This window comes from Vanellus vanellus (genome assembly GCF_965231255.1).
Source record: "Vanellus vanellus genome assembly, chromosome: 1".
Lineage (NCBI taxonomy): Eukaryota > Metazoa > Chordata > Aves > Charadriiformes > Charadriidae > Vanellus > Vanellus vanellus.
In genome coordinates this window covers 219,859,398-219,884,547 of record NC_138905.1, presented here as the reverse complement: position 1 = coordinate 219,884,547, position 25,150 = coordinate 219,859,398, and the positions used below count along the sequence as shown (strand labels likewise).

Below are 25,150 nucleotides of genomic sequence, written 5' to 3'. Positions count from 1 at the left end.
AAAAAAAAAAAGAGCAAGAAGGGGAAGCTAACCTTAGCTAAAACTTCCAATGCAACATGCAGGAGCGAGGAGCAAACCACCCATGAGAGGCGTTAGTCATGTTTGTTATTACACTCCTTGGGGGTACTGGGATATTTTACCGATGAGAGTTATCATTGGTATAAAAAGCAAAACAAGAACGGTGACTCTTCCTTCCTCCGTGTGCTCTGTTTCATTGTCTTGACTGTATCTTGGCTAATTCTGCTCAAAATGCAGAGGCTGGGGAGACAGGGAATAAAGGAACTTATCTATCCCACGCCAGCAAGTGCCTCGAGCCACGCTCTTCTCCCATCCTTGGGAGGGAAAGCAGGGTTGCTTTCCAAGTAGGAGAGTGAAACATAATAATCTAAAATTTTGCTGTTGCACCAGTAACTTCAGCATTTATTTCATACTATTGTTAATGCTCCTTTATAATATATTTATAGATATATTTATGTGGGAAGTAGAATAGACGAAAGCGCGAGATATATCTTATAAATATTTCCGTATGTCCGCATACAAAAGAAAATATGTACAGCCACAGATAGTGGTTCTCTGCTGTGTCAGGGCAGGGCCACGTGAAGGACTGGCACGTTCCCACTCCTTTTTGCTGGGAATAGCTGCTGCCCTGCACGGCTGCACTCCCTACGGCCGGGACCGGACCCGCTCCGCTCTCTGCAGTTTCTTGGGGCTGGGTCGGTAGTTTTGCAGGGGGGAAAAGAGGCAGCGGCACATTTCCCTAAGGACTTGATGGCCCAACGTGGCAGAACATCGGTGACTAAGGGCATCACACCCAAAGGGCAAGAGACAAAGACAGCAGGAGCTGTTGTTTTTTTACTTTTCCCACTGGATTTTGACTTCATTTTATCCTAACGGCTCCACTACGATCACATAAAGCCCTTCTCAGGGTACCCTGTTCTCACTGCCTCTGGGATCGCATGGGGGTTCTTGCACCCATTTGAGACCCCATCCAGCCTGTGAAAATCATGGACAGCTTTTCCTGCAGCAGGAACTTCAAAGTTGCAGACCTGCGTAAAAGAAAAGTTAAAATGAGCTGTTCGTTTCAGGGCATTGACCTGAAATCTTTCCACCTTTATCATCCGGAATGGATGCTTCCGTGTTAAAAATTAAGTCTTCGGCAGCCAAAGGCAGTTATTGCTGAAAAGTGGTAGCGTTTTCCCTTCTGGGATGGTCCTAATGCAGACTCAGTACCTGTGCTAGGAGGCATAGGCAGGTGTGAGCCTTAGTTATTTTGAAACAAGAGTCGCTCTTCTTCCCCGGGGATAGTTTCTACTTTTGTTTCTCAAAATACTAAGGCACTTGATGGCTGGACATCATTGGCAACCATGGGAAATACTTTGGAAGAAGATACCATCCCAAATGAGTTTTTGTCTTCTCAGAGAGTGTTTTATTGGTGGGGGAAAACATTTGCGGTTTTCTTTTTTTTTAAGGGTCTTATTTTTACTGGTGTGATTGCTTTTTTTTTTTTTTCCCTCCTATCATCTTTCTTCAAGTCTGTGTCTTTACAAGATAAACGACGTCTAGTTGGGGAAAATGTTTTCTCTTCTCCGGATAGTGCTGGGGTGCCGCTGGTGTCTCAGCTCCCGGGTGGAGAGAGGAGGGGGTTCATTTGCACACATATCTCTCGACAGTCCTCTCGCACTTTTTACAGGTCACGTAGCAGCACCAGTGGTACTTGCAGTGGCATCGCTCCACCACTTTGTCCATGTAGGGGTTGTAGCCTCTGCCGCAGCACATCAGGTCGCAGCTGTCGCTCCCGTTGGAGGTCTTGTTGCATTGCCTGGAAGAAAGAAAACGCGGTGAGCAAGCACAAATCCCTTGCAGGGCTTTCCAAACCTCTGCCCTGCAGTGGTGGCTGGGGCCTGGCAGCTCTGCAAGGCGCTGGGGGAAGCCGGCACGGTTGCATCTCAGCTGCAGCAAGCACATGGCAGGGGTGAGGACCCAGCCAAGCGGCCCTCCACACCTGCAAGGGAGGCAGGAGAACCCCAGGATCGGACTCACATCACCTGCTCTGGCACCCAAAATAACATTAAACTCCTCTTCTGACTCTCTGTTCGGGCTCAGCGGCATTCAGGCTGCCGTCAGTCGGGGCAGGCAGGACTTAGCTCCCATACAGGCAGACAAGCAAAGCTATTGTGATACCTCCACCACAACAAAAACTCCTAATCCCTCGCAATCTGTATTCCCCGGGCAGGCTCCAAAGCTGTCTGAAAGGAGGTGGGAGAAGATGATACCCTCAAGAACAAACACCGGTGTTTGTCCAACACTACCTCACCTGAAAAGGATGGAGGAGGACCCCTGCAGCCGCAGAGTATTTGCACAGGCTCCGTGCCAACGATCCTGGGCTGGGAAAGCTCCCGAGCAGGCTGTTACAGCCACAATGCAGCCCTGACCCTACCAGGGAAATCACAACCGATAGTAGCAGGGCCAGACTCTGCACTTTCCCCCCCCACCACCTCCCTGAGTGTCCCCCAGCCCAGCACAAGCAGCCGAGGAGCTGATCCTGTACCACCCCGAGCCCTGACTCAGGAGCGGACAGCACGGCAGGAGCACAGTGTAGGATGACAAGTCACCAAATATCACATGGACTTCCACCTTTTGTTTTGCTTCTGCTTTTAATTAAAGCCAGACTTGCTGGGATAGGTCGGACATTGTGTAGGGGTTCCCTCGCTTTGTCTGCTTGCAAGCGGCTGGTTTGAGGTTTTCAGAAGTAACTCAGGAACTGGGGAATCTCTTTCATTGATCCATTGATCATGGATCCACAGCTATTCTCAAAAACCAGGACAACCAGCTATCTCTTAAAATATGCCAAGTTGGGTCACTGAACATGACAGCACAACATTCATTGACTTTTGGATGAGATGACCAATGTCCTAGAGGTGTCATTTCTCCATGGGCTGTAAAGATAGCCCAGGGTGGAAGTGTCCATGTTTGGTCAGATGCTTGACTGGACATTAGCACTCAGATCTCATGATGCACCCAACAACATGGGGCTGTGAACTTGATGGATTCTTGAACCTACCATAGGAAAGGCCCTTTGGAGAGTGGGGGAGTTGCTGACATCTCTCCTAAATCTTCTTCTGCATGGCTATTTTGAACAGAAACACTCTAAGGCTGGTTTGGGGCAGGGAAAGGAGAGAGGAGCATGAGTCGGACTCTTGAGCTGAGCACTCCATTAATAGATGAAAACAAATCCATGAGATTTATAGGAATTCCTCATGAGGTAATGCTTTAGGAGAAGTTACAGGATTAATGAGGTGTTGAGATTTTGTTCTTGTTCTTCCTTTATTTTTTTCCGGCTCAGGCAGACCCACTGTTTGTTATTTCTGACTCACATTCCTCTCCAGGTTCAGTGTTTAAAGCCTCCCCCCCATCCTCCCCCTCATTCGGGAGTGTGTGTAAATATTTACAAACCTTTGAAAGCCTCTACCAAAGCCGAAGTCTGCAACCACACTGAGCGTGTTTGCCTAACGCTGAACCAAAGGCGTTGTTATTGCCCCTGCGAGCCGGGGCCCCTCCGCCAGGAAACCTCCGAATGACTCCTCATAAATGTATTAGTAAACGCATTAAATATTCAGAGCAAAGGTTCAAATATAGGCGTGTTGACATTAGAAGAGGGGAGTGTATTTGACAACCTTACTCAGCTTTACCGGTGGATGGAAAGGTTGCTGCCCGGAGGTTCACCTAGAGAGGATGGGGAGTCTACAAGAAGCATAGTGATGGATGTGCCCTGCATCTGTGCTGAGAGCTCAATAAATGGCCAAGAAAAGGAATAGGAGTCCACTCCGACTCCAGTTCACCATTGAGGACATTCACTCTTCAAACCTACAAGGCACCCAACAGTCAAATTTACCCCATTCACAGAGCAAAACTCTTTTACCTGCTGCATTGAAACCCGGGAATCTCCCTTTCCTTTCACCCACTCCTGTGGCTGGCAAAAAAAAAGAAGCGGATCTACTAGGAGAACCTTTCCATACCTGTCTACCTTTCCATAGCTGTCCCTATGTCACCCAGGCTGAAATAAAGAAACAAAAAGCCCAAAATTTTATTAAAAAATATCCAAGCTCTCCTCAGTTTTGGATAAAGGAACAAAAACGTTCTGCATGGATGGGTTGAAGAGCCAAAACAAAGCTTTTGATCCCATCCCGAACCTAGACGGGCTTCTAGAAAACTTTCCTGACAATGCCACTAACCAGAGATTTTGTTTTCTGCTTTAAAGCCCAGGCCTGGATGAATTAACTTTCTTTTTCTTTAAACAAGCTGAAACAGAGGTAGCCTGTCAGCTGTATCTGTGCACACAAAAAGCAAGTGGGGGAAGACAAAGGAGCCCCAAGACCAGCGTTTACCCACAGAAGCTGCCCCCGAGCATCTGCTTTCAGAGCCCACGGCTGCGATCTCACCGGGCTCCCTGCTGATGGGTTAAGTTCAATCTCATTTGTTTTGGGCCTGGTCCAGCGCGATTCCAGCAACTCAGAGAAATGCCCTCCTCCCGAGCCTCGGAGAGAAAATACGAAGGCAGATGATTGCATCTTAACACAACACCGTAACCTCTAGAAGCACTTGGAAGACGGGTGAAAAACAATGCTTCAGCCGTAATCCGCGCCAAGGTCCTGTCTCAGGAACAGGCGTTCACATTGTCACGGGGCTTTTTCCTTCTTTATGCAAGAAGGGAGGAGGTCAGCCCTGCTGACTGGACAAATCCCGCTCAATATGCCTGTCCAAAACCTTCCCCTTCCAGCCCTCATTTGCGGAAACATTGTGGTACGTGGCTCCCTGAGCCCAAACAGCCTCATCACGGGGGTGGCTCCTCAGCAGAGATGGTGAAGGACCTCCCATCACTTCTAAGAGTCTTCCCCCAGAGGGAGAGGCTAAGCCATATCAGTTAGCTCCTGGGGGATTTTAATTTTAAAAGCTATGGGGAGATGTCACGTTTAATTTCATTGTGGATCCCATTGCGCTTCTGTCCCATTGGCAGATATGAGGATAGATTTTTTTGGTTGCCCAGCTGGCATCTGAGAGCAAAACTGAGGCCAATGCTGTACTGTGTCACCCACAATAATGACATATGACGACAGGTATGGGCCAGATGTCCACTGGGAACTCACTCCATCAGTCCTATTAACAAGTGGAAGCTGCTTATAAGTACATTAGAAAAGTCCATCTGGGTCACAGCAACTGCCTGCCTGGCCCAGTACATCTCCAAATGGCTGTGGGAGAGGCTGTTCAGGAAGGAGAACACAAATCTGTCCACTTTCTCTAGTCCTTTTCCTGATACAACACCAGCACCTGGGCTATTGTATTAGAGATGATAGAAGGTATGTTCCTGCCAAGACATAGAATCATAGAATCATAGAATGGTTTAGGTTGGAAAGGACCTTAAAGATCATCCAGTTCCAACTCCCCTGCCCTGGGCAGGGACACCTCCAGGGATGGGGCAGCCACAGCTTCTCTGGGCAACCTGGGCCAGGGGCTCAACACCCTCACAGTCAAGAATTTCTTACTAATATCTATTCTAAATTTACATCTCATTTTCCCGTTGTGGGCATCTTGGCCGTGGATTTGTCTCATCCCCTTCTGACCTCAGGGAAACCGTCTGCCCAGGTGGTCTCAGTCTGCCTCCATGGACACTTAGAGCAACTAAGATGATTAAGGGAGTGGAGCATCTCCCTTATGAGGAAAGACTGAGGGAGCTGGGTCTCTTTAGTTTGGAGAAGAGGAGACTGAGGGGTGATCTTATTAGCGTTTATAAATATATAAAGGGGGAATGTCATGAGGATGGAGCCAGGCTCTTCTCAGTAGCAACCAATGATAGGACAAGGGGTAATGGATTCAAGCTGGAACACAAGAGGTTCCACTTAAATTTGAGAAGAAACTTCTTCTCAGTGAGGGTGACAGAGCACTGGAACAGGCTGCCCAGGGAGGTTGTGGAGTCTCCTTCTCTGGAGACATTCAAAACTCGCCTTGACACCTTCCTGTGCAACCTCATCTAGGTGTTCCTGCTCCGACAGGGGGACTGGACTAGATGATCTTTTGAGGTCCCTTCCAATCCCTAGCATACTGTGATACTGTGATACTGTGCCTCTGGCAGCCACAAGTCCCAGAAGACAGTACTGCTGTGTAAAGAAGTAATTTATTTTTTCTCTTTTAAATCAAGTTCCTATTCATTTCTTTAGTGCCCTTTGCTCCAGTAATGTCAAGTTGTACAGCAGTATATAAAAGAAGGAGAAAAAATAATTCAAATCCCCCAAGAGGTATGTAACACAATGGGCCTTGGCTAAAAATACATCACAGTGCACAACTTCACATAAGATTTTAAGGGCAGGATCTTAACTACTTTTAAATTGCTTTCTCATCCACAAGGAACGACTGGAGACTGACACTGAACAACTGTACGAAAGAGAGTTATCAATAGCGTATGTCAGCGAGGAGACGTCAAGGGAGAGCCTGGAACCAGCCTGTATTTTCATTAATGAGGAGTAGAGAGTGAGCTTTAAAATTTGTGGATAACGCTGGAGTAAAAGGAGCTGAGAGCGTTTTGCAAGAGTGGATTAAAATGCAAAGTAAGCAACACACTTTGAGAAAGATCCAGATAAATGTGGGAATGTTCCCAGAAGAGTCAGAGGAGCAGTTCAGAAAGTAGAAAAGGTTGAAAGAGCTGATTTACAGAAGTTTGTAAGAAGAGCTGTCTTCCCATCTATAAAAGATCATTGCAAATGGGAGAGAGAAGAAATGGTCTTTATATGCAGAGAAAAGAGGACAAGAAATGACCAAGTTGATTTGCAAAAAAAAAAAAAAAGAAAAAAAAAAAGGTAAATTCAGATTAAGAAAAAACATAACTCTGAGGATAGTAAAGCCCTGGAACAGGTTATTTAGGGAAACAGTTTTAGGATCAGAGTAGACAAACATCTTTAGTAACGGCCCAGGTGGTCTCAGTTCAGTCTCACTCCTGAAAAGATCAGGCTCCATGGAAAGTCATTCCCAACACTGATGTTCCCTAACTCCAATGGTGTTTTGATGCAGAGGGACTTAGTACGTTTAGGAGAGTTGGCTGCATTTTTTTATCCCCTGAATTGACTATCTGCTACAATTTTACTGTATGAAATTACTCTTTCCACCAATAAATTCATTATTCACAGATCTGTTCAGGAACCCTTACGGTCAAATTTGTGTCTCTCAAAGTGGGAAGGAGTCAAACATCCCCAGGGATGAACCGAGAAAAAGCCGAAGAAAGCACGGCTGGCCCAACTGCTGAAACGGCCACCAGCTACAAGCACATTTCCCTAGGAAAGTTCCTCCACTGCAGGTGGGAAGAACAGAAAGATGCTATTTTCCTGACTTTCCTTCAGTTTAAACTTCTGGGGCACTCACAGAAGAATTATTTGCTATTCGTTATTCATCATTTGTTGGATCCCATTAAAAGAGGGTGGCACATCTGATAACGGTTCCAAAAATGACTAAATCACGATACACATTATAACCAAGTCAAAGCACCATATCGCTTCTGGTGCCCTCAACGAGTGGGAGAAGCTAAAAGAGGCTGTAACAAAAAACAAACACCAAATGCTGTTGTCTACCCATAACTACCCCTCTTCCCCATAGAAATATGAGTGCTTCTGCTAAGAAATCTCATTGCCCATATAATCACGCGAGGCAAAGCATTTTCTGGGGTTGGCAAGAAACAAGTGGCATGAAAGCAAAGGGTTGCAACTGAACACTGAAAACCACTGCATCCTTTCTTTGCAGCATTTGATAAGCTCTGCTGTTGACCCCACCAAGATGCCAAAGAGGTAACCACCAGCCACTACGTCTTTGCAGTCACCACTGAGGAGCAAACGGATGCTCAGCTAACTTTGTGCACGTTCCTACCCAAGAAAACATACCAGCCAAAGACACCTTGGGAGACACTTAAGATTAATGGTTTATATTGCAGAAAAGAATGAAGACGTGAGCAAGGAGCAACCACCAAATGATGGCCACGCGTGAGTCAGCTAAGGAGGGGTGGCTGGTCAACCCAACTCAGCTGCAGAGCAACGTCGCAGCCCGATTTCTGCGGCGCAAGAGGGTTCCTTCCCATCCCCGTCAGGGAGGGAGCTGCGTTTGCGTGGCTCCAAGACTGCTCTGGGAAAAATCAGTAATAAACAGCTCAGTTATCTCTGCAAGGCTTCGGGAGCTGGAGGCTTTTGCATGCATGGCAGAATTTCCCTTTCCTCGGATTCCTTAAGGGACCTTAAACAGGCTTTGAAATACGATACATTGCACCCTACTGATAAAGAAGGTTAATACTTTTGCTTCTTTTCTCACAAAAGAGGTCTCAATTTTATAATCTGCTATTATTTATCATTTACTCAAAGCTGATAAAGAATTTTTCAGGCAGGAGAAGCTGAACTACCTTTTTAAAAGATGAGTTATAGGGTGCTTCTGCCCAAGAAAGCTCTGACGTGGTAATATATACATTTTTTCCCAGTGGTTAGTTTGTTGTATTTAAAGTATTGTATTTAAAATCCACTTGCTGCTCCGCAGATGAGCTGCTTTAGGTTTTTCTCCAGACTGTTTTTTTTATTGGCTATGGAAGTGTGAGGGCGGCCTGTGAGCACACGGAGTTTGGCTGGAGCCGGTGAGGGCTGCGGCTGCAGCAAACCTGTTTGCAGGAGCCTTGGACACCGGTTGCAAAACTCAGCGCCTTAATCAGATTTTGAGCCACTTCAAAGAGGCTTCAAATCTCAGGTTCAGGCTCAGCTCCCCGGCTTTGAAACCTGGATACACCCCAAGCGCTTGGAGGCATGCAGATTTCCTAACCATTTCTAATTTCAACATGAAACCAAGGAAGGCCAAGGTGTCTTAGAAAACATTTCGGGCTTGGTCAAAATAAGGCTTTGAAATCCTTTCAGCGAAGAGCTCTGAAAGGCTTTTGAGTAAACGGTTGCGCGTTTTCCGAGTGGATTTTCACGCGGTTCCACTACAAGGTAATTCAATTCCCTTTCCTGCCTGAAAAACACACAATAAGTCCCCATAATGTGAGGGATAATTAGAGAGATGGAAGCGACCGATTAGATTATCCCTTCCACCCACCTGCCCGTGTAGGATTATTGTTCCCTACAGCATATGCTGAAACTCAATACGTCCAAGGTGTTGCAACTGAGCCATCATCCTCTGTCCTGCTTCCAGCGTGCTCTGGGCAAGCACCAGACCTGGGGGAGCGGGAGGGGGGAAAGGACTTTTTCTGCTTATGATGCAAAACTACTCATGTTTTGTAAGGACAATGCAGCAATCTGAGTTTCTTTACCCCGTAACAGGATAATGGGTTGTTAATGGGGTCCCCTCCCCTCTGCACCCCTTTGGAGGTAGAAAGTGGGGCTGGGAAGCGGCTGAAGATGCCCAGATGTCTCCTGGAGCGTGGTGAGGGGGTTCCGCACTGTAACATCCTGCGTGCTGATCCCCGCACCCACGTTCATGGCCAGAAAAAGGCCACAGAGGGACTAGGCAGGTGGTGAGGAAGAGAATAGAGAAAACAAACTGAGGGACCACTAAAAATCCCTTTTTGATTGCATTTACCATAAAAGACCTTAAAAATTAGCCTAGTAGGAAACAGCAGGATCTCCCCCCCCTCTGGAAAATTTTGACGTGCACAAGGATAAAATGCTCAAGCGCCTCCAGGACTTGACTTATAAAATAAAAACCTGTTTGGGATATATCTGTGGAAGCGCTTTTACATCTTTGCGGAGTAAGCATGAACCACATTTTTCCCTGCCCTCTCTAACAGCATCCCTTTTGTGTTCCTCCTCCCTCATCCCTGTCATTAGGCGCTATCTCTGCAGCCCCAGGGCTGGCTGGAACAGAGCCACTGCGTTTAAAATACATTTAGATGTCCTCTCCGTAAGAGAAAAATTAAGAAGGGAAAAAGGCATCCATGGGAAGAGGAGGTCAGGGAAGCTCCCCTCCTTTTCCCTGCTCCCCCCAGGAATAACAGACCCATCTGCAAACACACTGAGTGCATTTTACACATATGTCCGCTGCTAATTTAATGCAGAAAAGGGGCTGCTAAGTCTTGTGTTACACGTGCCAGTTTTGAGACACCAGGCATCTTCTCAAGAGCTGGCGGATGGATTGCGATGAAAAGGAGCGTAACTACACATGACCTTAAAACTTGGCCTGAGAGACGCCTGCAGCTCAACATGGGACTATCTCTCCCTCCTCCCCTCCCACGGCCATCACCATCTTGCAAATCTGAGAGTAAGGAGTATTTCTTGACAGGTTCCTTTTGAAAGTCATCCCCTCCTGCCTTAATATCTCGGTCCTCTAAATCCTCACTCAATCTCACTTCCCATGGACCCTCGCCTGGCAGGCTCACAATCACTGCTGTCGCCCAGCTTGGGATAAACGGACGCCTGCAATACACATTTTCCTATACTCAGAAGAAAAAAAAATATCTTTCAAGACCTTGACATATTTTTCATCCCTAGCTGGGATAAAAAGGCAAAATCTTCTGTAAAATGAAATTAGATGAAGAAGAAGTCACCCCTCCCTCTCCCTTGAAAAGATTTCAGCTCATGGAAAATGTTTTGCTTGGCAAATCTGTAACAGATTTGGTTTGGTTTTGACACAACCTGTTGATTTCATGCAACTCCTATAAAACTAATTTCCAAATAACCTCCACAATTTTTTTTTTCATTTCAAAATGGAGTGGCACAACAAAGAGGTCTTTTTCAAGACACAGATCTGTCAAAATCCATACAAGTCCACAAAAATATCACTTCCACTCAAATGACATTTTCCCTCAGAAACCAGTTTCAATATATGCGTTTTTTCCTTCAGTCCTCAGTGACCCGTAAACATCTTCACTTTTACTGCTCTACCACCAGGCTGGCGATGAACGTCAGCCTGATACTCCCACCACAGAGCTGCCAGATAAGTGCTCTTGTAGAGCAGTCCAGCCATTGGTTTTGATCCTAATGGAGAATACAAAACTGTAAGTAACTGCCACAAAACATCAGAAGACAAAAAGGACACATTTGTCTCACTCAACTGTCATCATCTCCTGATCAGCTCCACTAGTCAAACAGAGTTGCAGTTCCAGATTAAATGGCCGTTGCCAAAGGAAATCTTCTAAAGTCCACTCACCAAACACTTCATATGAATCAAAGGTATACAAAGAGTATCTTTTCAGCATTTCAGTCATTTACTTCATTTCCATTACAGCAAAACCTTCTCTCCATTGAAGCACAGTGATGCAAGGACCACTACATCCAACAAGAGTTTAAATAAAGACACCCCACAAAAGGGCAGGCATGTGCTCTTTGCAGCTTGACTGTCTGAGTCTCCACCACAAAGTAACACAAATTGCAAAGAAGAATTATGAGAACTATCTGAAGAAAGCCAAGTTGGTAGATAGCAACTAATGAGCCAGCTTGAAATCCAGCCGTTGTGGCCACTTAAGAAAAATCCCGGAAATTCTGCAAAATTCTAGAAACACACAATTATTTGGCTGCCGAAGGGTCTGCTGCCCTCCTAGAGATGTTCAGACTGCTGAAATGTGGAACTGGTTTGTCTTGGAGGGAATTAAACAGATCCTGGGAAGGATGTCTGTGGCCTGTGAAAGGGACAGCACTGTGCCCAGTGGAGGTTTGAGTATGATGACCCCAAATCACTAATATTAATAGGATAAAGAAATTCCTCTGCAGAGACATGAGAAACACAAACACACCTGTATTTTTAAAATGCAGTGGAAGAATAATCATAAAAATTCACCTTTGTAGTTCGCAGGGCTTTTTTTAAGGCTGCCTAGGAGCACTGGTCCTAATTGGTTTAACACTTGCCTACTTAGAGGAGCCTCACAGTAGAGTAACAACTCATCACATCATCAGTGACTGCAAGAAGTGACTTAGAGAGACTCAATGCAGTAAAAAACAGCTGCTCGATCATTACAAGTTCCTACAGGGTTGAGCCACTTAGGGGATTTCAAAAGCTATCTCGTGCCTGCCTGTATAACGCAAAAGGCATCTGCTGCCTTGTCTTGGCCACAGCCACCACTATACACTTGGGCACCTGTAGACCATAGCATATGTTAGAGATGTCCCTTAATTGAATGCATGTGCTACCTCCCCAGTTATTTGCCTCTTTTCCCTTGCCCCTCTTGCCTTTCCCTCTTTGGGGCTCAGAGTGCAGTCAGAACCCGCTGCAGAAACCCTCACCTGTCCTGGGTCCCGTGCGACCCCACTTTTTCATTCTTCATGCAGAAATCGGGCGAGCTCTGCAGGTAAATCAGCTCTGTCTCTTTAACCGGCCTGATATCGATATCCTTTGGCACGAGGTATTTGCGTGTGCCCATGGGCCTGTGAACAACCTTGGTGGCTGATAAATACTTGTTTTTGAGGTCCAATGCAATGTCTCGCAGCTCTTGAAGGCCTTTCCAACAGGTCTTGATAGAGCATGACCCAGAAACTCCGTGGCACTTACATTTCATTTCAAGAGAGGCTTTCAAGACCTGCAAAAAGGAATGCAGGAGTTAGGAAATGCCCTTCTTTTACCTCCAAACATCCCACAAGCTTGCTAAAGAAGGCACTTTCTTATCAGGGACTGCCATGGTAAAGAACTGCTGCTCTGATTTCTCCACAGTCACTCTAGAGTAGCTACTGTGCAAAGGGAATGAGATCCCACGGCTCCTTGGTGATCACTATCAGCCCAGGACTACTTTCACCAAGGCGCCTTTGCAGCCAGCAGACAGAAAAGTATTTTGAATTTTGATCAGATATCTACACAGGGCTGCATTCCCACCCGCTGAATTCCTAAGGAGCTGAAAACCAAAGCAATCCATAAATAGATAATTAACATTCATTTCTGCCTCCGGCAGCTTTGGGCTTTGGGTAACAGAGATGTCAAGGCTCTGATGAATTCAGGGCACCCTCACCCTGCCTTTCTGCTGGCCATGGGGCCAAAAGAGCCTTTTACTTTGGTTCTGTACTCGTCTCATTTCTGTGGGACACGGCAGGACACTGCCAGGAAGGGATGAATCCATCAGTCATGGCAACACTATGTCCCAAACAAAAATGTGCCCATTGCAATTAAAACAAAACCTGAGGACGTTACTAAAATTAAAGATAATAATAAAAAAAACCCAAACAGATAGAGTGGGATCGGTGGAGAAAAACACCCATGGGAGGCAAGATCAGCATGGTTGTGCTCTGCAAAGGTGAGTTCAGCCCGTAGCTACACAGTAAGCTGCCAATGAGCTCAACACGCTCCGAGTTTTATCTGCTCCAGCGCCGGAGCACAGGAAGCCCTGGAAGGACCAAGCTGCGTGGTAGGACCAGCCTAGGGAACCGCTGCAGCCCCACAGATGGGTTTCAGGGGTCAGCTTTGCAGTCCCCCACCCATTTATCCAGCTGCACGGAGGGCCAAGATGGGGATTTGCACCTCGGGCGCACACCAAGTGCTGCGCGTGGTAAGCATTATCCCTCCACGAGGTGCAAGCTGTTAAAAGCGGCTTCTGCCAGATATGGGAATAATCACTAGCGAAGCGGTTTGAGAAGGAAAAATCAGCCCTCCTGGCTGCGGGGATGGCTGGGAGGCAGCCGCTGCTGGACGCGTCTGCTAGATGATAATCCTCCGCGCTTACACAGCACTTCGCCAGCGCAACGCCCTTGGCAGAGCACGACGGGACCCATCCCCACCACACACCTCCTGGGGTAAGCAAGCCAGAGCCGTCCCTGGCTGCGGAAAGGGCGGCAATGAGGCATCCCACCCACGGTTATATAGGGCTGATAATAGCATTCAGGACCTCCTGAGTCCCGGCGTGAGTTATATAGCCACCGTCTTCAGCAGGCCAAAGGAGTTCAGAGCAATCTGGGAGAAACCTGCTCCTTTCGCTAGCTGATAGAGACACTGAACCTCACAGAGCGACCGACCACTACAGATGATTGTACAATTACAATAACTCTCGTGGATTTGTTACCTGTCTCCCTACTTCACTGTTGTGCAGATGCATCAGTTTATTGGCTTGTGATCCTGATTTTTTCATCTTCATGGGAGCATCTGAAAATTTGGACCCCATGATAAGACCATAGTTGAGGTTGTCTGCACATCCTCCCCATCGATACCCAGGTCCAGGTGTCTCACCTGGGATGGGACCACAGGAACAGCCAGGGAGGTCCCCGGTGGTGCAGGCTCTGGCAATGGTGTGGCTGATGGCAGCAGCAGAAAGGGCATACACAAATGCTGACTCCCTTGTGCCTGGAAGAGACAAGAACTCCAGCTCAGCCTCCTGGGACAGCTAAATGTTCCCCAAAGAGAGACCCACACAATCTGTACCCCACAGAACAGCAAACACACCAACTTACTGCAGCTGAGACCTCCCATGCCATCACCAGCTTGGAAACATCTCCTAAGTGAGCACTTCAACGTGAGACAACATCCCAGCAGGGCAAAGAGGCCCATGGACTTATGCAACTTGTCCATTGTAGCGTGATCTGCTCTTGGAGCATGTGAAGAAGCCACCTCATGGACTCTCCTGCCCCCTATTGCCCTGCGCTGGATGCTGCTTGCCAGCAGGTCATGGAGCTGGTGTGCATGGAGGTGAGGGAGGTGGTAGGAGGCCGTAGAGATGCAGCACAAGCATGCAAGGATGCTCTGACCCGTACCAGAGCTGACTGTGCAGCCTCACACGTGGCGTGTGCAGCTTGACAAGTCTGCATGCCCTGAACAGCAGCTCCATGGCTGTGCGCAGCCACACCACGACTCCTAATGGGGTGAGCAGACCAGATTGGTGGCATGCTTTGTGAGAGTTGTGGGAGACCAGCTCTTGGACCCAAGAGCTCCCAGGCATGACTGGCACCAAAACGATGAACATGGTCTCAGCGAACAGGACAACTAGGCTACGCAGTCCCTCCCTACCCTGGTAGCAAGACCCCTTCCCAGCCACAGCACACATACACACACTCTGGCTGACTCTACTCACTCATGTCCCCGGCTGAGCCAGCAGTGCTGTTTACCTCTCTCTAAGTCCAGCAGGTAGTTAGGAGCCAGCTCAATGGAAGAGCAGTTCCACCGCATGTCTGAAAAAGTTTTACGGCAGGTCTTTATCACTTCCCGTGCTGCCTGGATGATGGTCTGCATTAGCTCCAGGTTGCTGCGGCACAGCTGCACCTGGGAAACCACCAAGCCTTCGAGCTGCTTGCAGTGCTGGGTTTGATTCAGGGCCAAAGCCGAAGGAGTCTTGGACAGAGCTCTGAGGAGACAAGCACATGCAAAAAGGCATTAACACCCGCAAAAAAAATTAATCTTCAGGTCAATATTAATTTCTCCACCACCTCCAGTTCAGTGAATGCTTTGGCCTGTGTTCATCCGACTTAATTTTAGCTACCTGTAAATAAGCGCTTAGTTAAAGCTGGTGAGGAAGATGGGCAACTTTTAAGAGGGATTTATCTCATCTAAAGTAGGTGTTTCAGGTAGGTGGGAAGAAACACCCTCTAGAAGCGCACATTTCTCTCCGTCATTTAGGGGAGTCTGCACGAAGGTCCTGGGGCATACGCCAAGTTGACTGAATGTGTAAATCCTTATGGGAAGGTTTTTTGCTGAAGAATGAAGAGGACAGACCTCCCAACACAGTAAAAAATGACCCATCAGTTCCATGATAACAGAAAGCTGGGTCTTCCAAGACTGTGGTATTCAGAAAAAAAAAAAAAAATGAAAAAAAAAATAGTGAAGTTGGTGTTATCAGTGTTTTGCATTCAGCATCTGTCTCACACACTCTCTAAGGATTATGTTAAATGTCATGTAATTAATTATGGAAAAAATCCCCTGAAAGGCCTAGGGAAAAGCCACCGAGTTTGCAAAACAGATGCTTTTCCTTAGAGTTAATGCCAAGGGTCTCCACCAATTCCATCTCTGTTGCACATAGATAAGTCTGTTTCTCTAGTCTCCGAAAATGTAGTGCAGAAACCCAATGAGAGTATATGCAAAGACAGTACCATGGTCAAAACTGAGAAGGGATCCACTAGCATCAACACGTATATTACCGTGGAAGAAACCAACAAAACTCCAAAGACGCCATTGTTTTCTGTACTGGGCAATTGCCAACATTTCCAGTTAAAAAAGAGAAAAGCAAACGGTGCCATGCATCGTAGGTGGCTGCACTCTTCTTCTCCAAGCACCCACAGCGATCAGCAGAAGCCTGGTGTGTAACTCTCTTTGTATCTTTATGACCTGCTTAGGGTAGTCATAAATGTTATTCATTCCCATAAAACAACTTTCTAGCTGGCTGCATCAGTAACTGGCATCTGATCCTGGCAACACAACTGCCTTAACACATATTTCCTTCTCTCCTTGTTAAATGTGTTGCCTTCCAGTTTCATCCTAAGCCATCTTGGTTAGTTTGGCTTATTAGCAGACACATTTCTGGGTGCATTTCACTTTATTACTGTAACATCCACGTCCTTCAGAAGTTAAATGAGATGGAAACGGAGCTAAAATTGAGCCCTAACCAAGACCAGGGGTATTAGCTCTGATCTCCGGTTTTCAGGAAAACACATCTATGTTCCACCAGCTCCCTCAAGGTTGGTTTGAACCAGCTGCTGTGTATGTTGGACCTCTCTCCGGGCTGCGCATAACTGCTAACCCCAACCGCTCTTCCAGCAGGGAAAAGCTACGATCCTTGCTAGGGCTGAGTAGGTCTGCACTGACAAATTCCCAGGCGGCTGGAGTTTGGCATTTCTGGCACTAGATAATCAGTGGTAAACTTGGAAGGGAAGCCACCACTCTGCTAGCAATGTAAATATATACATCATACATATATTTAAAGAGGTCCATTAAATATACAGCGAACAGAAGTTTTGGCCAGTGAATTTCAAGAGAAAGGAAAAAGTGGAGTATTTAATCATCAGAAATTATGCCTTGCAGTTCATCTCCGTCCCTTGCACACTGTTGCTCATGCAACACTCTGTGTCTGGAGAGGGGCACCTCCAGAAGGCAGCTCATCCCGCCTGGGACATGAACCAGTGCTGGACCTGAGCTGGTGGAGACAAAAACCTGTTGGTGATACTCTGGGTCCTCAGGTATCTCAGATATATCATGTCCTTGAAGGTACAGGCATGAGTCTTTGGACAGTATGAATGTCACCTGACTGCAAAGCTCTACAGCGTGGACCTCATGGGAGTCCTTCAGGGTCCTTCTTCAGCCCATGGAAAGAAAAAGCCAAGTCTAGGGAATAATTAGCCCGCTGTGCTTTTGAGATCTACAGTAGGATAACATCATGCCCTAGAAGTGCTCCTTTTCTGCACTGCCTATAGATGCAGCCCAGGCACTGAGCTCGGATGCAGACATCTGGACTGTATAAGCACAGAGCTGGGTGAGATGTGTCCAACCCCTAGCACTTGGCACCAGAAACCTGTGAAAACTTATCCCAGAAAGCCTATCAGCAACTCTCAGGAATGGGCTGAAACGCAAATCAGGCAAGAGGCCAAAGCAGCTCGTCACTAATAGAGTAAAGATGATAAATACTCCAGCACAGTATGTCCAAGCAGCAAAATAAGCAGGCAGGGTGAGGCAGACTAAATGAAAGAGCTTCACAGCCTGAGTTTTGGGCAAATGAGGAATGCTCCAGGTCTCTGAGAGGTGCTGTCTGATGGGGCACCAACTCAGTTTTCTAATCAGAGGTGCCAAGTGACACTTTGGAGGCCTTGGGACGTTCCACCTGGCCCTCCAGGTGGGTGCATATATCTCCTAGGTCCTGCACCACTTTTTCTAATCCTGTATAGAGGCCTTCAGCATTTTTAAAAGACTTGGAAGCCTACATTGAGGCATCTGCGTCTCACCGTTACAGACAGATGAGGAACAGCAGAAATAACCACCTACAAGTCGGGATGAGAATTGAATTCAGACTGAAACTCATCCCCATTGTGATAAAAGGGGATGTGATACAGCGAGATCACATTATTACAGATGGCCTGAAATGATCTCCTTTAGAGAAGCAGATTTATAAGGCATCGAGAAAGAAATTCTCTTCTTGGAAGAGGGAAAAATATCTGCCAGACTGTCAGGAGAGGAAGGACCGTGGCCCCATTGAGGAGAACTCAGTAAGTGGCAGCAATGGCTGTTTCTCGTCGAATGAACCGAGCTCCACGGAGCCCACCAAGAATAAAAATGCAAGACGCAGGAAGGTGATTTCTGAACATCTCCCAGGCCTGAACTTCATGCCTTTGCTTGTGAGAACCTATAATTGGAAACATCTCCAAGCGTCAGGAGGAAAAAGTAAAGGGTAATGGAGATGGAAAAGAAAACTCACAGTTACTGGAGTCGCTTGCAGAGACCAAAAAGTGCTTTTATAAATCACAGATCAGGAATGTGAGAGGCCCATTAGGTCATCTAGTCCATGCCCTGACAGCCCAGGTTTGCTCAGTCTCTGTCCCACATTCAGAAATGTCTTCTCCACCCCTTGTCGCTTTAAACCCTCCCCATGAAAAGGCACCAACCCCAGCCGTGCTCCCCAAATTCTGGCAGCACCAAGGAGGGATGCCCACCACCTGCAAAGGACACTGTTGGGGAATACAGTCCATTTGTGGTGCAGCAGAAAGGAAATCAACTTTCCCCATAAGAGTTTTGTCTCTGGTGGGATTTAGTGGTGGGTCTCTACCCCATGTCCACCCAGTCTCCGTTGACCACCAGCACTGGGATGGAAACTGAAGCCCAAGGGGCACAGGCAGCCTGAATGAAGCAGCCCTCAAGGGCATAGTTAGCAGAACAGCCTTTAGTCCTCAATCTGAGGAAAAAGTCCCTGGTTTTTCTATCTTGGACATCTTTGGACTCACACCCATCATCTGAGAAGCAGCACGTGGGGATTTTGCCTGCTGCCACCCTGGAAATGCTGCTTTTCACTTTTTCCTCCTGCTAACGCCGTGCTCTCCTCCCTTGACTCTCCTGCCCCATTCTTCATTCTGCAGAAAGTTGAAGACAACTGAGGGGTGTTTGGTTTGGTGTTTGCTTTTCTTTCAATTATACATATTTGACCCATCCCTTTAAATAAACATGCCCCAAACCAAACATCTCCTGCTTTATATACAGCATAGAAGGGCTTTCAATTGAAGTTATGGATACTGACAGAAAACCATAAACATAATTACAGAGGAAATATGATGCACGGATGGATCATGACTTTCGTTTACTCTTTTAATTATCTCAGGCAGTTAATAAATTAATTTGAAAACATGAATGCTCTACAGTTTTAGATCCTTTGAGAGGTATGGGTCCACTTCTGCAGATCTGGGCTCCATGAGACTATTCATAGGAACAGCAGCTTGGGAGAAGTACCTTCAGATCTGAGCAGACATCAGTGAAAGCCACGTTATTTGGTTCACAAGGACCACTGTGAGTAGGACACCACTCCTGGTCAAGCCAAAGGGAGAAAAACTCCTTGAACCGAGCAGTGGAGCATTGGTGTCCTTTAAAACACCCTTAAAGGGTGGAAGGATCTCCTGTCTTTCTGATGTGGGCTCTCTCTGGAGGGCATCTCCGCATCCTGTGTGATGTGACCCAAGAAGGTCTCACGGAGGGACTGTTGGTGAAACCGTGAACTTCTGCCCCAAATTGTCAGCTTTGCTTTTTGTGAAGGCACTCTCTTTTTCATGCCTATTCTTAAACCCCTTAATCTTGCAGGGATTTGGGCGAAACAAAAAGATTTAGACAAAACGACACTTCTTTGCAGAGTGAAGTGTGTGGTAAACTTTAACAAAGAGAGGCAGCGACTGGAGGTTTTTTGCGTTCAGTCTCATTGAAAGTCTTTAATCTGCAGGAGCCTCATTTTCTCAGGTTTTCAACTGGAAAAGGCTCACAGGACTGTTACAAATGCCTTGTCTAAGCTCCTGGTAGTCGGAGGCAGCCCGTGCCCTGCATCAGGTCTGGGGACCACAAGCACTGGGAAAGCCACCGCGTCCCCTGGTAAATGCTTCCAGTGGTTCTGCAAAGCCTTTTCAAACAGAGAAGTGGGATTTATATGGTAAAAAAAAAAAAAAAAAAAAAGAGAGAGAGAGAGAGAAGAAAAAAAAAACTGAAATAAAGAGGAGGAAGAGGGAGAGGAGCGGGGAAAAAAAAACCCAACCCTGAAGTAAAAGCTTAAAATAAGAGCTGCTTTCAGATACGGTGCCAAATCCAGCGCTGGCAGTAGTGGGCACAAGGCCATTGACTTCCAGCCCAAGCTTGACTGAAGTCGATGCCAGCGGCGAGTTGGCTCCCCGCGCGCCGAGGAAGGCCGTGGAGCTTTGTCAAGTTTTCCCGAGCTGCCTACGGAGCGAAGAGCAAACTTCAAAGCCGTTGTGTCCCCCCCTCCCCTTTCCTCCCCCCCAGCCCGCTCCCCTCCCGCCGTCTCCGTCCTGCAGTCCTTTCACGGCAGCTCATCTAGCGGCCCCCTTGCCAGGCAGACGGTCTCCTCGCAGGCGCCCGTGCCCCAATGTCCCAGCTCTCCCCCCCGCCGGTTGAAGGAGAGAAGCAGGAGCTGCCGGGAAGCACAAAATCTTTCCATTTTCTCCCTTGCTTTCTGCTGGCTGCAGAACGGCTGCGGTGCTGCTCGAGGTCGGTGAGCTGGGGTACATCCCGGGTTCACCGAAATGCACGGCTGAGGCACCTTTTGCTCCCAAAGGGCTGTGATTTAACCACGGGAACTGCACAGCAAAGTTGACCTCACAGCTGGGGACAGTGCTGAGCTAGGGATGGCTTCAGAGGGCATGGGGCATGTCGAGGCCACCACAACGGGGGCATCCGGGGACTTCCCAAAGTGACCAAGCTCTGCTTAAAAATGATGGGATTCCTAATGCCACCACTTGCTCTCATGGGCTGATCCTGCAAGCCATGCAGAAAACCCACTTGCTGCATTTGGCCTCTTCGCAACCACCCTCATGTTGAGGGTGACACTCGACACAGAGGGACAGTCCAACCTCTGTCTTGGCACCTGGGCAGAGGAGATGCCAACCCCCAGGGAGGCAGGAGTGCCTCAAAAGCCACTCTGTGCCCAAACATCCCAACATCTGCAGACCTCTGCAGCACTCACATCTGGCCGCAGCTCCCTCTAGTGCTCATCTCTTTTTCAGCTCTACTCAAACAATTTGCTTCAGCAACCAGCTTGGCCAAACCCAAGACCCCCAGGAAAGCTAAAGGGGGTTCAAAAGCAGATGGGTAAGGTGATAAGAGTTCCTACAAGAGTCATCTCCCATTGAAACTGATGGCTGCCTCACCTCCCCAGCTGCTGTGATGCAAAACAGGTACTGGGGACCACAAAGCGAAGCAAAAAATAATCCTTGCTCTGAGGATGGGAAAGTCACTGCAAAAATTAGTGTGCAAAAATTGAGACCTGGGGAGTCACATGCATTGAATGGAAAGGCTGCCTCTCCATGGCAGCCCTGATCCCACAAAGATCTGTCAATATCCTGACCTTGCGCCTGAGCAACTCCCTGGAACTTGAATGGAAAAGCCCAAAATAAGAAGTTTCTCCAGCAGCAAGAGCGGGTTTGCGAGATGCTGACCCTCCACGCAGCACACGGGATGCTCGGTGGTGCATGCCTCGGCGGCAGGGAAGGGCACGATGCCGATTTACAACAGCTGGGGATGTGGACCACAGAACTCATAAAAATAAGCCAAATAAAATAAAACAAATAGCTCCCTTTTACCTTCTCCCCGCTTTTACTAATTTACAGGGGATATTCGTGTTACAGGGAAGTCCTAAACGGCTGAAAAGTGTGTTTTTCTTCTCCCCCTCCCCTTGCAATTACATCACGTGCCGAATCAAAATTGAATTTCCTATCGCCTTTCGTATCAGTCCTCCTTCTTCCTCAGCCTTGCAAACCCAGCCTGCCAGGCTGGCAAAACCCACCTCCTTATCTTCCCCCTCCCTGCCCCGGCTCCCAGCCTCCCCTCCCAAATCCTCTTTGAAGCTCGCCTCTGGCTCCGTGCCTACAACAACGGCGCAGGGAGCGGACCGCTGAGACAAGCTCACGACCGAAAACATCTCGTAGCACTTTCCTCCCTCTTCATCCCGTCCTTTCCCCCCCACCACCACCACCTCTCTCCATCCACAAGCGCGAGAGGGAAGGGGTGGGTTGTACAGCACTCGGCGCCTGAGTTTAGGGCTGGGATTGCAGCTCCGAGGTATCACTCGGTATTCGGTAGTATCAATCAACCTCCCTTCGCCAAGGGTTTACCCACGCTATTTCCAGGGACGGTCGCCTCACCCCAAGGATGGCAGCATGGCTGCAGCGGGGGAAAGAGGGCGATGGGGAGGGGAGGGGGGTGGGAGGGGAAACTGGCCTGCGTTTCCATAGAAAAACAAGGGTGGGGAAGGGAGGAGAAAATGCAAATGAAAAAAAAAAAAAAAAAAACCAAACACAAAACAAACAAACAACAACAAAAAAAACATCAAAACCCCAACATAATTTTGTGAAATCCCAGCTGGCAGCATCCCAGTTGTGAAGTGCCCTGGGACAGGCAGCGCAGGTCTCCGCCAGGTTTTAAGCAGGTGTGAGGGGAGCCCCCGGCGGCGCATCTGGATGCAGTTCATGCTTCAAATGCCGCTTTAATCCCAGCTTTCATCTTCCCCACTCGCCTTTTTGATAGGGGGATGTCTGCTGGGAAGGGGAGGAGCGGCAACCACAGAGCATCTTCCCTCCAACTGCCTCCCCTCCAACCCATCCCCAAAAGCAACCCTCGCGGCTTAACCACTTACCGGCCGAGAGGCTGCTTTTGCCAGCAAAGGTATTAGGACCTTGCCCTGCCTTCCAGCTTTTTCTGCCTTCCAGCCTTTGTTTTCCACATCTACGGGTTGTCAATGTTCTACCAGGTTCCCTCTGAAGCTCGTCTCACCCCTGCCCTGCGGAGGAACCCAGGCCCTTCACGGGGGATTTAGCACCTTGCTTAAGTGGGACCCTCATACCGAGCATATAAGTGAGCCCCTCCGCTCAGTTATCGATCTGTAGGTAGTGCCCTGCTGAATTAGGGTGCCACAAACCAGCTTTGTTTCTGTGCTGCATAGAAATTAAGGTTGCAAGCGAGTCAGGCTCTGCCAGCCCATGGGCATGTCGCTAAGTCTCCTGCGGAGAGGAGATGTCCACCCTGTGAAAGGCATTGGTTATGTGCCGAGCTGAGAGCCGAAACACTCGAGGAAGCTGGCAGAAAGAAATAGCTGGGCTATGAAATTTAGCTGTGGTGACTACTACAAGGTGTAAAGCCAAGATGGTGAAGAGCGATGGTGAAGAGCGAATCAGATCCTGACTCTCCTCTACTTCCAAGGTGGTCTTTCGAGTATGGAGACAGCAAATTAAAGATGCCCTAAAGTAGGTGACTATTCTTCACGTCTAACCATATGCATTTAAACACCCTATGGAGGGATTGACCCTGCTTCTCTTTACGTATATAAAAGGTGGATATGTGGTCTCAACCAGCTCCCTGCAGCCCATCTGGCACATCCAGAGGGCATCTCTTGACATTTGCGTTGGATGGTTCTCTTTGGAGAGGGTGAATCCCCATCTGGAAGGTCCTCTTTCCCATGACCGCATGCAGGGCAGTGAAAACACCGGCTCCAACAAGACAACATCTAACTTGAAGATGTCCAAATTTAAGAGAGCCTTTACACAAGGTGGCATAGGGACACCCTCAAATGACAATGACTGGGACAGTGGAAAGGGACTTATACATAGCACAGAAGGAGGGATGAGCCAGGAACCTCTTGTCTCGATTTCCCCACCTAACCCCAAGGTCCCCACCTCGACGCACTACACCCTACACAACAGATTCTTCCTGGCGTTGCATTTTATCGTGCCTTTTCTTTTACGGAAGATGCTCATTTGAGGCTCGCCCACATCCCCTTATTTATTTTGTGCAGGGCTTCAAACCCGAGTAGAAAAGACAGATCACTCATCAAGGACGTGAAACCAGATGGGTGTTGGCGGGGCTTGTTTGTTTATTTTTGCAGTAAGCAACTAATTGATTGCTTGCTTAAGCAAAGAAATGAGATAGTGATGTTTTCACTTTGTTTGCAGTGACATTACCTCCGAGGAAACTCGATCCAGAGTTGACCACACTCCCTGGTATTTCTTCACCCTCCTCCCCCCTCCACCCCCCTGCCTCATTTTTAACACCCTTTACGAAATCCAAAGGTTAAAAGGTCCATGAAAAAAACATGTTATCTGTCAAGCATCCCCTGCGGTTGGAGATTGGCGGCATTATCTTAGCTGCCGTCCCTACTGCTCTCAGCTCCTACTCAGCACGACCAGCGGTCCCGGTGGGAGAGTTTCCCAGCGTGGCAGGACCTAACGCTAGAAACTTCATTAAGTGGCTCATGTGAGCGTTCAAGTGTGTGCCTTTCCTTTTTGGTATCAATGAGGAGGAGAAAAAGCGAGCCTAAATCATGCATATTTTGGAAAGAAGATGGAGATGTATTGTTAGCACAAGCCCCTAGTACACACACTTGAAATCAATGAATGCCCGGAGAAATGCGGCGCTTGCTGCTCTTTAAATGGCTTTACAGTGTGCTTCACATAGCAGTTGCAAAAAAAAATAAAAAAATAAAAAAATAAAAACACAAAACAGGTATGAGACCAGCAACTCCTACAAAGACTTTAAAAATGCAGAGAGATAGCCAGGTACTTACATCCATTTTATCCCATAGCAAAGCCCCGTCTGCAGAATCAAAGACAGAAAACCAGCTAAGAAAAATCGCGGGCTCGGCTTCATTTTTCCTCCACCGTCCCCCACTCGCCGAAGGAAATCAGCTTCTCCAAAGGATAAAAAAAAAAAAAAAAAAAAAAAAAAAGGAGTTTTCCTAATTTTCTGCACGACGTATTTCCCTGCAGTTTGGGTGTTGCTCCTCCTTGGAGATGAACAACCTGAAAGGAGAGAAAGAAAGAGCAGGAGCTATGGTTAACTCTGAAGTTTAGCGAGAGAGAGAGAGATGTATTATCCAAATTGCAAAGGAGTGGTTTATGAATCACGAAAAAGTTTGGATTATCCCCTCTCAGTCCCCTCCCTCGCCAAGCCTTGATACAACCTTTCGAGTCAACAGACAGACAAACCGTATGGCTTGAATTACACCCTGAGTTATGGTCTGATTGTGTGTTTCCATTTAACCCTGCACATGGCAAGA

General features: G+C 47.7%; 1 protein-coding gene across 1 annotated transcript; it reads right to left on the bottom strand.

Annotated features, from left to right (window-relative positions):
* Nucleotides 1-1,441: 1,441 nt before the first annotated feature.
* Nucleotides 1,442-24,741, bottom strand: WNT11 (Wnt family member 11; the record flags this gene model as incomplete). Its single annotated transcript, XM_082498569.1, has 5 exons — nt 1,442-1,819; nt 12,228-12,520; nt 13,988-14,265; nt 15,024-15,259; nt 24,659-24,741. 5 exons carry the CDS (start codon nt 24,739-24,741, stop codon nt 1,645-1,647), a joined length of 1,065 nt encoding a protein of 354 aa, XP_082354695.1. The 3' UTR covers nt 1,442-1,644.
* Between the last annotated feature and the right edge of the window lie 409 nt (nt 24,742-25,150).